Raw genomic sequence first — 13,297 nt, forward strand, 5'->3', positions numbered from 1 at the left:
GCCCACAATTATCAGGGCAATATTAGATGTACAAAAACAAGTAATAGCTGATGCTCAAATTATCTGTATCCAGTTCCATACATAGAAATCTACATTCAATTCATCTCTCTGCATGAATTTCTTTACTTCTCAATGGTGGGGAAAGTGGATGCAGGAGGAGCAAGTGGGTGGATCAGGGAGAGAAGGAGACTTTGATCATCTCTTAGATCCACACTGCTCGGAAATTCTGCAACTTCTTTTTTCTGTCATGAGGCGTAAATTGGATTTGGTGAAAGCAGTCAGATAAGAGCTAGAAAAGTATAAGGCAAGTATGGACCATGTGTCAACGACCTCCCAACTTTAAAATTTTGAGGATAATCTAAATTTATCATCATTGATACTGCCAAAAACAGCTTTAGACTTAATCCTCAGAGAAGGTCAACAGCAGGGATACAAGACAGCCCAGTAGTTCACTGATAATTATTAGTCTAGGTGAGACTCTCATTTTTAAAAATTTAATAAACAAGCTTATAGGAAAAAGCGAAATTAGAAAATATTTGCCCATTAAAAGAAGGGGACTATTGTCCTTTCTTACTAATCAATGCAAATACAGTCACTAGAAAATAACTGTTGACCAAGGATTTAGTTTGGCAGTCATTATATTCAAAGAAGCAGAAACTGTCTGGATAAAGAAGCCAGAATAGGCCAAAGGCCCAACATTCTCAACCAGGAAGGTGATTTCAACAGTGTAGGACAGTCGCAGATTATGCAGCCACAGATGCTTTATGCTGTATGCTTACATATGAATGCTTTATGCTGTAACCTTATATGATGCTTTATGCTGCATCCTTATATATGAATGATATTTGATTTTACAAGAAGGCCATTAAAAATGTTCCATCTAGGTAACCCATGGTCTTCATTAGTGATATGACAATTACTGGCAGATTCTGTAGATGAGATTATTTTATGGTTTGTGCAACAGTATATCTACCTACCCTCAATTTGAGATGGGCCTTTTACTGGTTATAACATGACTAGTCTGAAATGTTGTTATTTCCATTTAAATTTCAATCCGTTTCCTCAAGAAAACTTTCCATAATTATCTTTGCATGACCCAGCCCAAAATGTTACATTTTAAAGACAGATCTCTACAACATTCTCAGTATAGGTATGAGAATAAAAATAATGCAGATGATTTATTTCTCATCTTCATATATTTCTGATTTGAAGCCACCCTTTCATGATCTGCGTGGCACATCCCTAAAGACTGAGTTCGTTCTATACAAATTTTGAAAGTGTGGGCCAGTTTTGCTCCAAATGATATCAACTAAATATTCAATTAAGATATAACAAAAATTTTAAAATATTTGCTGTGTTTGCTGCCTTATTTTTCTCACCTTACCCTAGTAACAGCATCAGTTGATATGAATCATGTTCAGGGGATGGGGGAGATGAAATAGGGGGAAAATATTAAGACATGTCCCTTGTCTAAATTTTTGTTGTAGTTAAGGATCCGAGGGTTGTTACATGTCCCATTAAATAACTCTGTGTGATTATCTTCAAATTTCGTCTCATGATATTTTCTGGTAACCCAAAGAAAACCTCCAACAAATCAGCTCATCACTTGGTTTCTATCTATATGGATAAGAGTTTTCCCCATGGTTGGGCATGTTGATGAAATGAGACAAAAAATACTAGATGTACTGTGCCATAGAGAACAGTATGCTTGTTTATTGGTTCTTTGTAGCTGGTCTATTCTAACTCATGCTTTCCACATCACCTATTAATCCCAATTATAATCAACCAACACCACCGGTGAGTAATTCTTTCTACTAGTATTGTCTAAGAGATAAAGATTGGAGAGCCAAAAGACTTATCTTGTATTGCTACTTGTGCTTCTTTAAAAGACAGTTTTATAACAGACAGTTTTTATATATATTTTATAGTCATCTCAGAGAATCATAAAAATGTAGACTAATAAAATGTAAGAAATTTCTCACTTATATATAATATTCTCATTCATGTATAATAGAGTAATATTTACATTTCCATCTGCAGAGAGAATAGCAGGTAAAAATATAGAAAGAACTTGAAGTTATACATTTAATACATCTTAATGCATTTTTTTATTTTAAATAATTTAAAAAGTTTGATATCTATTACTCTTTCCTTGAACACAAATATTGAGCAACTAGAATATGCTTGGCTGATGCTTTGATTTCAAGAAGAATAGAGATTATCAAAAAAATGTCTTAAAGAGTTTGTTGGATCCCATCTTCCTCATAATCTCACCTTCGTCCTTGCCAGCAAGGGAGCCCCCCGCTCCAGCAGAAGCTCCACCACTTGGTCATGTCCACTTCTTGCAGCGCAATGAAGGGGCGTCAAGCCATCCTGCCAAAAGAATGAAAGATAGGCCTGAGTTCACTTTTTTGAAAAAAAACAAGATTGTATCTATTGCCACCTTGAAGACAGGGTTTCTGAAACTCAGCCCTAGTGACTCAGTAGATCAGTAATAGAATTGCTATCAGTTAAATAATTAAGAACAGTAAGAGAGAAAACAAGACAGAGATCTCGGCAGAGAGAAAGAGAATGAGAAAGACGGAGACAAAACAGAAAGAGGGAGAGAGCAAGAGAAATCCCATGTGTGGAAGTTTAATGTAAAAAACACCATGGCTGGTCATGTGTTTGCAAATTTAGGAAGATGGAAAAGCAGAGGGTGTTGCATTTGTTGACCTTGAAAGCCCTACCTGCCTGGAGCCACACCCAGAGATTATATTGTTATACTATTTTCCTTCTGGTTGTCCTAACACAACTCCTAAAAATTCTTCTTAATCTAATTTGTCTATCTTCTCTCTTGAATTACTATTATTTTCATAAATTCTCCTGAGCTCCCTGAGGCTCGTAAAAGGGAAGGGTTATTTTTTCACATTCTTCTAAAGGTTTCCACTCATATTTTTCATCATTTTACAAAATACATAATTATTTTTCAAAAATTAAATTTAGGGCTTCCCTGGTGGCGCAGTGGTTGAGAGTCCGCCTGCCGACGCAGGGGACACGGATTCGTGCCCCGGTCCGGGAAGATCCCACATGCCTCGGAGTGGCTGGGCCCGTGAGCCATGGCCGCTGGGCCTGCGCGTCCGGAGCCTGTGCTCTGCAATGGGAGGCCCAACTGTATGTTATGCTATTTATAAAACTTTCTGACCCTGATAACCTCACAGGTAGTTTCTGATTCTAGAGCAATCTCCAAATACCTTCTGTCTTTTAGGTTTTATCTCTCTTTAGAGCAATCTCCAAATACCCTGTCTTTTAGGTTTTCTCTCTCTTTAGAGCAATCTCCAAATACCCTCTGTCTTTTAGGTTTTCTCTCTCTTTAGAGCGATCTCCAAATACCCTCTGTCTTTTAGGTTTTATCTCTCTTTAGAGCAATCTCCAAATACCCTCTGTCTTTTGGGTTTTATTTCTCTTATTCATGGCCAAAAAGCAGAATAGCTGGAAAATATGAGGCAAAATATAAGAACAATGGGCAAGAAGTGAAACAGAAAATAAAATCATGACTACATAAATTAACTGGTGATTTCAGACTTAAAGGACTGTCTCAGGGAAAGAGGTTGAGAAGGTAGGTAGTGGTCTAGAAAATGAGGGATGACAAGCAGTTAAGAGGACTTTAGAAGCTTCTGATTTATCCAGAACTCTAATGGACCATATCTCTGAGTTATGCTTTCCTCCTAATAAATATAATTCACCGGGATTACAACACTCTTCCCGATCCAACATTCTGGGATTTCTAAGCTAGCTATCTTCCATTTGCCCTTCCAGATCCATCCTCTTCCCTTCTCCACTGTTTCTTGTCAGCTGGTCTGATCTCTCTCGATTGTATCAGTGGGCTACCCTGCCCTCTGGCTTCTGGTTGGGGCTGGCCAATGGGATCTGCAGCAAGACAAGGAAGCAACTCCCTGAAGGATCTACTAGATCTGGCTGTGACTCTTTGCCCAAGGTTACGCTCCTGCCAGAGCAGCCTTCTCCATACAATTTTCTCCTTTGAAAGGATGGTAACCTCTTCTACTTCTCACCTTTCAGGTCTAGGGTTGATAATGAGCCCTGCTGTTAACTAGCCCCAAGGATACCCCGCTATCCCTTGTGCCTCCCCTTCAGTCCAGCCACAATGGTATAAATAAGCCCTTTAATAATCTCTATTCAAATTATCAAATTTGAGTGTGTCATCTGTTTTTGTCTAGGACCTTGATGATAATTATTCCTTGCTTTGTTAAACCTATTTAGCCAGTATTGAGATACTAAATAACCAAAACAGACCTTGCAGTTTTGGTTACCTGGGAATTAGCATGAAAAGACTGTCTTTTGAGAAAAAAGTATGTAACTACTGTAGTTGGGATGCCAAGTTATTTTAAAGTTTGCCAAAAGGAGCTTAAAAGACAAACTGTGCAGGCAAAGTGATTAAAATGATGATGCTTTTGTATCTTGTCCTCAGTGCCCTATGGTGGAAACACAGAAACAGCATTGGTTGCTATATAAGTGAAATAGCAGTTAGATACAGCTTGATTTCTCAAACATATTCTTCGTGGGAGCTTCACTGAGATCTGGAGTTTGAGAAATCCAACACAGCGAATGAAGGCATGATGTGCACAGTCCAGCGGGTAGGCCCTGGAATCACAGAGCTCTGGGTGTGAGTCTCAGATCAGCCCATCATGGGTGAAGCTCTCTGAGGCTCAGCTTCACGATATTTCAAATGAGGATGCTTTTTCTTACCCTGTTTAATTTACAGCCTTGTTTGAAAAATGAGGGGATGCTGCCTTACATCATTTTTAAAAAGGTAGAGTATTGTTTTCTATGGATTACATGAAATAGTCATTGGGTAATCACGTTGAAACCTCTAAAATGCTCTCAGAACAACAATAGGAAAATATGGAGAACACTTAATAAACCCGCAAGAACATCAAGTAACAATAAGGATTAAGTAATTGGGTCTAAATCTTACAGTTTAGTGATGCAGTTTATCTGCTCTTAAAAAGGATATGTGAGTTATATCAAATTCAAGTTGCCCAACATGCTCAATCTGGGTAGATTTTGGATATTTTCTACAAAGGGCAGTGTCTCATTATTGTCCCCCATAAAATCTTTATCAAAAGGTTTTGTATTCAAGAACTTTTTAACTTACTCTTTTAATTTAGTTTTTACTCTTAGAGACTATGATCTGTTCATTATCTTTTTTTTTTTCTTTTTTTAAATTCTTAAGACTGCGTTTGAAGTTTACATTTTCCTCCCCTCCAGAGTCCCCTTCCCTGTGTTCTCTCTTTTTCTTCCCTGGAATCAGTTCAAATCACATGGTGATGTCAGTAATTCTTAAAGGGACACCATTCATCTAGCTGGTAACCCACAGCATTAGCTTCTTACGACCATTTCTTTCCTTATCTTTTCCTCTCTTCCCTCTCAGCTTAGATTATTCTTCCAGCAATGTATCCTGAATTCTGTGTACTAATATAGGCTCTGCTAATTACTAAGCTGTGTGTCCTAGGTTAAGTTATATAACTCCTCTGGAACTCATTTTTCCCCTTGGTAGTCTCATTTCTCAAATGGAGACCTCTATATTTTCTCAACAAGAAAATAATAATACTTTGTAAGTTGTTAGGAAGATGAATTAAGATGATATTTGTATAGTACTTAGCAGGGTGCCCAGAACATAGTGGGCATATGACAACTGGTAGCCACTATTGTTATTATTTTAAATATTACTCCTAATAACAAATAGCAAGGGTGATCCCTTTTTCTGATGTATTGTTTTTCATTCATCATCCTTTAATGTTTTTTGTATACTTTTATTGTTTTCATTGAAATATGTATTTCAATATTTTAGCCATAATCCTTATAGGAAGTATTTCCACATTTAAATAAAAAATAAGTTTAGGGCTTCCCTGGTGGCGCAGTGGTTGAGAGTCCGCCTGCCGATGCAGGGGATACGGGTTCGTGCCCCGGTCCGGGAGGATCCCACATGCCGCGGAGCGGCTGGGCCCGTGAGCCATGGCCGCTGGGCCTGCGCGTCCGGAGCCTGTGCTCCGCAACGGGAGAGGCCACAACAGTGAGAGGCCCGCGTACCGCAAAAAAAAAAAAATAAGTTTAAAAATAAAAAATGAATAATGCCTTTAATAAAACTTGAATTAATAATATAATTTTAGCTCTAATGTTTCTGTTTTAACATTAAAATGAGGTTTTCCAGATACCAGAAAACCAGGGCTCTGGTGAAAATGTCTCAGAGTTTCACACTAGATTCTAGTCAATGATGAGAATGCCAATGAGATGCAAAATGTCTCAGTGATTGACATAGTGCTGGTGAAAGTGGTGGAGAAACTACGGGTATGATTTTTTTTTAATTACCCCAAAGCCTTTATATATCTTGCTCTTCTCCTAATAATGAAAACATTACAAGTGAGAAAATAATAAGACCAAGGGAAAATTTTTGATGGAACATACTAAATTTAGAATGTTTATGACTAATTTGACTGCTAGGGGAAATTGAGACCTCTGTGAAAAAAATGAAACAATAATATTATTTGAAATTCCAAATAAAGACACACTATCGTGCTACCTAAAAAGATAGTCAAAAACAAGTATAACATTTTTTAATTTAAAAATATATTTTTAAAGGACAAAAGAAAAAGCAAACCATATTCCCTTAGTAATCAAATATTATAGTTCCAAAAATATATATATATTATAGTTCCAGAATTGGCCTCCTGATTCCAGACCACAGTACTGCATTTCAGTATTTACCTCCTACTTGATTTTACTTTTGGTAAGAAGGATACAGGTCTGATAGTTATAGCCAAAACTGAAAGAACCTAACTGTTTTTAAAATCCTGCTCCTTAGAGATGAGGAAGTATTTTCACTTACAGGGAAAGGCTCAGCAGCACCTTCATTATTGTGACTGATCCTTAGGGTGCACTGGAACCAGTTTTCACACACTAGCGAGAGTCAATTTTTTGCACATCTTTTCCCAATTCTGCATTCAGTGATACCATATTGGTAGCTCCAATTGGCCATGGTGAAAGTATGGAAGTATTTACACCATGGAAATCATCAAAGGCAAAGGTTACAAATCAGAGCTTTTTATTTTATTTTTTTGAAGAGCTGATTATTAAATTTTTACCAGTACACTGCTAACCTAATCCCTTGGGTACTGTTGATTTGCATCTCTGAGTAAAGGGATATAGTCTGTCTTGTTAACTACTGTTATCTCTAGGGTTCACAACACCAAGTAGGAAATCAATAATTATTTGTTTAAGGAAGAAATGAACAGAATGTCCGTACAATGTATAATTAGAAAATCCATTTTCACTTTATAAATTCTTGAATGAAATTCCATTTATTTGCTATATCTATCTAAAGGCTACACCGGATGAAATACAGTCCAAATATTCCCTTCAAGAATAATTAACCAAGGCTTACATTTCATTGTTAACTTGCTCAAGGACAATTAGTTAATGGCAGAACTAGCATAAGAATCCATTTCTCTCCATTTCTTACTACTCTTTCATGAAAAAACAATGTCTATTTGGAGTTAGACTTTTAAATTATATATGCAAATGTATGTAGGGAATGCAAATTAGAGCATCTTTTAAAGAATAAAGCAAATATTGTGACGATCAATAAAAACAAAATCAATTGCCTCAATAATGAATGAATACTCCAGAAAAGCATTAATAAGAGCAATGTGCATCCTTAAGACATTGACCAAGATAAAAGTTTTTTGCATTTACAAAGTGCTGTCTTTCCAGTGGTCCTCTCAATTATTAGAGAGTCTCAAGAGAAACAGAAAGGTGAGTGTAAAGGTACTCATTATGTTAGAAATGTACTTAAAGGAGGAGGTACAGAAACTCTTTCCTTTAAATATAGAGAACAAGTAAGCAAAGCATGCAGCATTATATATAATTGTTCCAAATTCTGCACACCTACAGCATAGCAAGGGAAAAGGCATGCCATCAAATCAAAGGGTAGAAACCATATAAAACTCTGATGCAAAGACAATGGACACCACAACAAAGATCTTGATAGACAAAGCAAACCACTCCAGAACTCCCACATGATAATATGACACAAGTGCTCTGGACCAAATGTCTTAGAGAAATGAGATTAAGAAAGCAACATTTCCTGAGGTCATTAAAACCCAAAATGTATAGTCTGCGACTGGTGTAGTTTCTAGAAGCTCAAAGATGATAAGGTTTACTAAACAAAATATTTCTTAGCCTCAAGATTTGCAAGGTAATTAAATTAGATCCTTATTCCTTGGACTATGAGAATGCAAAGTCCCAGAATTAAACAAAGTGAAGATAAAATATCACAAGGGACATATTCTATCTACTAACTTCCACAGACTTCTTCCACCATATATTTCAAAATTTTATATAATAGGAATGTTTAAAGTTTTACTTGTCTATGAGTAATCAAGTCTACTCCAGATAATTAATATTAAAGTACAATACTAGTTTAGTTTAAGCAAGTAATTGTGCATAATTTCCATTACATAATAAAAAATTATGAGTAGCTAAGTAATTTACTTAACGCCACTTAAAAAACACCTAAGAGTTGATTCTCAAATGACCCTATGAAGTAGGTAGTATTATAGCCTAAGCTCAGAGAAGGCAAGTAAATTGCCAATGTCATTCAGCTTGTAAGCAGTAGAAGCAGGCTTTGAAATTAGGTAATCTGCATTCAAAGTCTGCACTTACAACAGGTGTACTGTCCTGCCTATCTTATTATTTATTTGTTGGGAGTACGTAAAGACTCAGAATTATATTTAACTCAAGTTTGAAATGAATGAAGGGCACTGCCTCTTAGCCAGCTGACATGAGTAAAAGTGCAACATAATAGCTGTATGCCTTTTTTCCGTGAGCATAATAGGAGATCTCCTGCTCAGATCCCTATAGCGTAGCCACTTAAGAAAAATGATTTAGGAGCTGAAAAGTTCGAAGAAAAGATTTTCAACATGTATTAAAATATTTTACATAAACACCACACTCTCATAGCTTAATGTATGCAAATGAGTTTGGGTTCTTGATACTTACAGCTAGCCAAATCAGAGATGAGTAAATTCAATCTTTGATCTTTGTTCCATGAAAATCAATAAGCAAGGACTTGAAAAAACTGTCTCATTGAGAGAGGCTAGCATTCTGTTCCTCCAGGCACTTATGAGCAAATATTAATTCCACTTTACATATGATGTGCAACCTTTAAATGCTGTATGAGGTTTAAATCGAATCCAAGAAAGCAATTTCCTTGAAAACACATTGCCTGTGTTTAGGGACTGGTATTTTAAAGTGTCTGCTAAAAGAATACAAAAAATAATAATGGTAGGAAATTGAAAGAACAGAGACACTCACCCTGGTTTTGGCATCGATCTGACCACCACGATCCAGTAAGAGCTTCACCATGTTTGTGTTTCCCCTTTTGGAAGCCACATGCAGAGGAGTGATTCCATTCTACACCGTGGAAAGACCAAACAAGAGCATGTTGGGTATGACAGGGCATGATGGTGATGGCTTCGTATCAGCACAAAGGAGATTGTGACCTATTTTGTAATTTTATCTGAGGTTTCTATGGTTTCAATGCTTTTGATTTTTAAGGAACAAAAAAAAGCACACAAACCACAAAGCACTGTAGAGAATGATAAATGGAATGAAACTGCATAATTAAGTTAGTCAATAACTACAACATATGTACTGAATGTACACATCACAGTCAAGAGACAAAGGGAGCACTTTGGCATTATACTCAATGGAAACAAAATTTCAGATCCTACCTAGATAGAGCCCTAGGCTAAAGACTATCTTTCTTATTATAACACTTATGTACTTAAAGATTCTGGGATCCTAAAGTTTACTATGCTTAAAAAGAGAGTACACATATATATATCAATACCCAATGGAAAAATGATTCTTAAAAACACCTTCTTCAGAATAATTCAGTATGAAAAACTTGAAAATAACTCAATGTAGTTTCAGAGAAGAAGACTTCTAAGGACAAAAATACTATATACGTGAATTATATGTATTTCTTTCCTTGGCTATCATATACCATCATTAGGTCAAGGATGTATACCTGATTTTTTGGTATGTTATGATTTTGCAAATATTCAAGTCCTGCATTTACTGATTCATATTAAGTACACTGAGTTTTATAATTGTCATGTAAGTGAATTCTTTCCAGTGAAAGCATACCGTTAAAACTATAACACAACATAATGTTTTTACTATTTCAGTAAGACTCCTCATATGAGCAAATTCTCAATTTATTAAAAAACAAAATCCTGAGGGACTTCCCTGGTGGCACAGCGGTGAAGACTCCAGTCTCCCAATGCAGGGGTCCAAGGTTTGATCCCTGGTCAGGGAACGAGATCCCACATGCATGCCGCAACTAAGACCCGGCAAAACCAAATAAATAAATATTAAAAAAAAAAAAAAAAACAGAATCCTGCGACTTCCCTGGGTGGTACAGTGGTTAAGAATCTGCCTGCCAATGCAGGGGACACGGGTTCAATCCCTGGTCCGGGAAAATCCCACATGCTGTGGAGCAGCTAAACCCGTGCGCTGCAACTACTGAGCCTGTGCTCTGGAGCCCGCGAGCCACAATTACTGAGCCCGTGTGCCACAACTACTGAAGCCCGCACACCTAGAGCCCGTGCTCGGCAACAAGAGAAGCCGCGGCGATGAGAAGCCCGCGCACCGCAATGAAGAGGAGGCCCCGCTCGCTGAAACTAAAGAAAGCCCGCATGCAGCAGCGAAGACCCAACATAGCCAAAAAAAAAATACCTGTCAAATTGTATGCCCTATAGTCACTCTTAGGACATACTCTATAAATGTAGTTATACATTTTATACCTAATGTTTTAACAGTTTAATTTTTTATCGACTTGAAGCTGCTTGTTCATGGTGTGACCTTTAAATGTAACTGCTCATACTGATGTCAGAATCAACATCTTCCTTATTGCAAATGATTTGCATGCATGTGAACTGACACACTATTTTTCACGTGTTGGGTTGTGACGACTTCCTGTGATTTGAAGGGAAAAAAATGGAAAATCTAATATCTCCAGCACAGATAAATCCAGGTAAGGAAAAGGAAATAAAATCTTTATCATTGTTAACTTTTACTTTAGTAAAATGCCAAATTCTCTGGTGGTTCAGTGATTAGGACTCCACGCTTTCACTGCCAAGGGCCTGGGTCCAATCCTTGGTCAGGGAACTAAGATACCGCAAGATGGGCCACATGGCCAAATAAAATAAAATAAAATAAAATAAAATAAAAATAAACTATTTTAATCCATACCCTGGCTGTGAAGTCCACAGCAGCTCCCCGGTTTAGAAGAAGAGTTGCCACATTGACGTTTCCATAGTGGGCAGCGATGTGCAAAGGGGTGAAACCACTCTGTGGAAAGCAAAGAAAATGACAGTCAGTAAAGCACTTCACCTCTGTATGTTGTAGTCACTGGATTAGAGAAGAAAATCACATCTACCTAATACGTGAACAATGCAATTCAGATCATAAATGCTTTATAAGACTTTTTAAGTTTCAGTGCTATTATTTAAATTTAGTGGTAAATAAGTCAACATATAAACAGGTAAATAAATATCCTACATTTCTTGGCAACATTATTTCCAATTACATTAACAATTTATCTATTTATGAGATGTGTTATCTGTATGAAACCATGTTTCTTGAGTTGATTTAGCTTTAGAACAAAACGATATGATTAAACAGCATATTTTTTCAGCCATAGTATGAATAAAAAATGTTTTCTCCAGAGAAAATCTCAGAACTTCTATTTTTTTCATTTGTTTGTGTTTTGGTTTGGGTGTTTTTTAAAATGAAAAACAGCATTGGTTGATGTTGTATCTTTGGAACTATGAAAATATTGTGAGAAATTCTTACAGAACATATACAATTCATCTTACATCATTTACACTGTCCTGACATTTCTATCCTCTTTAACAACTATGTTTAGTCAGACTATATTGTTATAATAAAAAAAAAGTTAAAAAAAATTAAACAATATACTTGGAATTAATATGAATATAAAATAAAGAAAAAAATTAAGTGGAACCCAATTTTGAATGTTAATTAAACCAAACTTTATCAATAAAATAAGATTGATGTAGAATAAAATAAGCAAGTTGAATCAATTACATGAGCATTAGAGAACAGTTTACTATCAGAATGTTTTAAAAATGAGTCTGAAAATCTTAAATGGAAGAAAAGCATATTTCCTTTCTTTGTTTTTCTAATGAAAATTTAGTTAGAAATCTGCCATTTTCACAGTAGAAGCATATTAATTCTTTTCTTATTAAAGTATGAAAAGAGGCATTATTCTTGCTCTCCATAATATTCATTGCTTAATAAAAGATTATAGGAAAAATAAACACTGTTCCTGTAAAACTGGATATCAAATCCTGCAGTTTCGAGGACATTTTGCATTGTTTTCTTTTATTTGAAATGAACTTTGATGTGTATAATACTGTTTCTAAGAAACATTATCTAAATCACAACCATTATTTTTCTATTCACTTGATATATAGATTTTGGTGGCTTTATTTTTAAAATGGCCTAAAGAGGCATCCAGATACCTTAGGTAATAGAAATTCCTCTGTGCTATCAGCCAAATTAGCTGCAAATAATTTCTGACTGTAGCAAATCAAGACACAAAATAAGAATAGTAACTACCAATCCAAATCCTACTCTTGTGGTCATGTTATTTTTATTTTGTGCCTACATGATGGCAAATACTAATGTCAATATAGAAGAAAAAAATCAGTCTACAACTTGGTTGTTATTTTATAAAATGTCAAGCTTTAGTATTTTAGGAAATAATTCACTAGATGTTTTTCATTTTTATCTTGATATTTCCTGTCACCCAGTTATATCCTGAATATGCATCTTTTATTCAAGTTACAATTTAATTTCAGAAAAACATAGTGACTGCTGATGAATCATTTTCAAATTATTCAAGTATAATAATATTATTTTTCCTATTTGCAGAAAAAAAACTAATTTATCTTCTGACACAGCCTCATTGAAAATCCATGATGATGCCTCAGGCTGTGACTCTTGGGTCAACAAGACGCTGGTATAAGCCCCTCAGAGGAACTTTTCCCTGAATAACCTGGAGGTGGAAGGCTCAGGTCATCCTCCTACAGGACTATTGATGGAGGGGTTTTCCCTCTTTGTTATTCTATTGTCCCCGAAGAAATATTTCTAACTCAGTCTGTATCTACTCAAATAGCTGCTTTCAGCATAATGATTAGAGCCAATA

The 13,297-nt window shown here is 35.9% G+C and overlaps 1 protein-coding gene across 4 annotated transcripts in view; it reads right to left on the minus strand.

The window, feature by feature from the left end:
• ANK2 (ankyrin 2) overlaps positions 1-13,297 on the minus strand; it is a 238,632-nt gene that overhangs the window by 129,962 nt on the left and 95,373 nt on the right. For all 4 annotated transcript variants that reach the window (XM_024745661.1, XM_024745659.1, XM_024745658.1 and 1 more), the window contains exons 7-9: positions 11,317-11,415; positions 9,373-9,471; positions 2,275-2,373 (exon numbers count right to left, since the gene is read on the minus strand). In XM_024745661.1, the coding sequence (XP_024601429.1) occupies positions 2,275-2,373; positions 9,373-9,471; positions 11,317-11,415 (297 nt within the window). The remainder of the gene's footprint in view (positions 1-2,274; positions 2,374-9,372; positions 9,472-11,316; positions 11,416-13,297) is intronic.

Source organism: Neophocaena asiaeorientalis, unplaced genomic scaffold (assembly GCF_003031525.2).
Source record: "Neophocaena asiaeorientalis asiaeorientalis breed wild unplaced genomic scaffold, Neophocaena_asiaeorientalis_V1.1 scaffold975, whole genome shotgun sequence".
Taxonomy (NCBI): domain Eukaryota; kingdom Metazoa; phylum Chordata; class Mammalia; order Artiodactyla; family Phocoenidae; genus Neophocaena; species Neophocaena asiaeorientalis.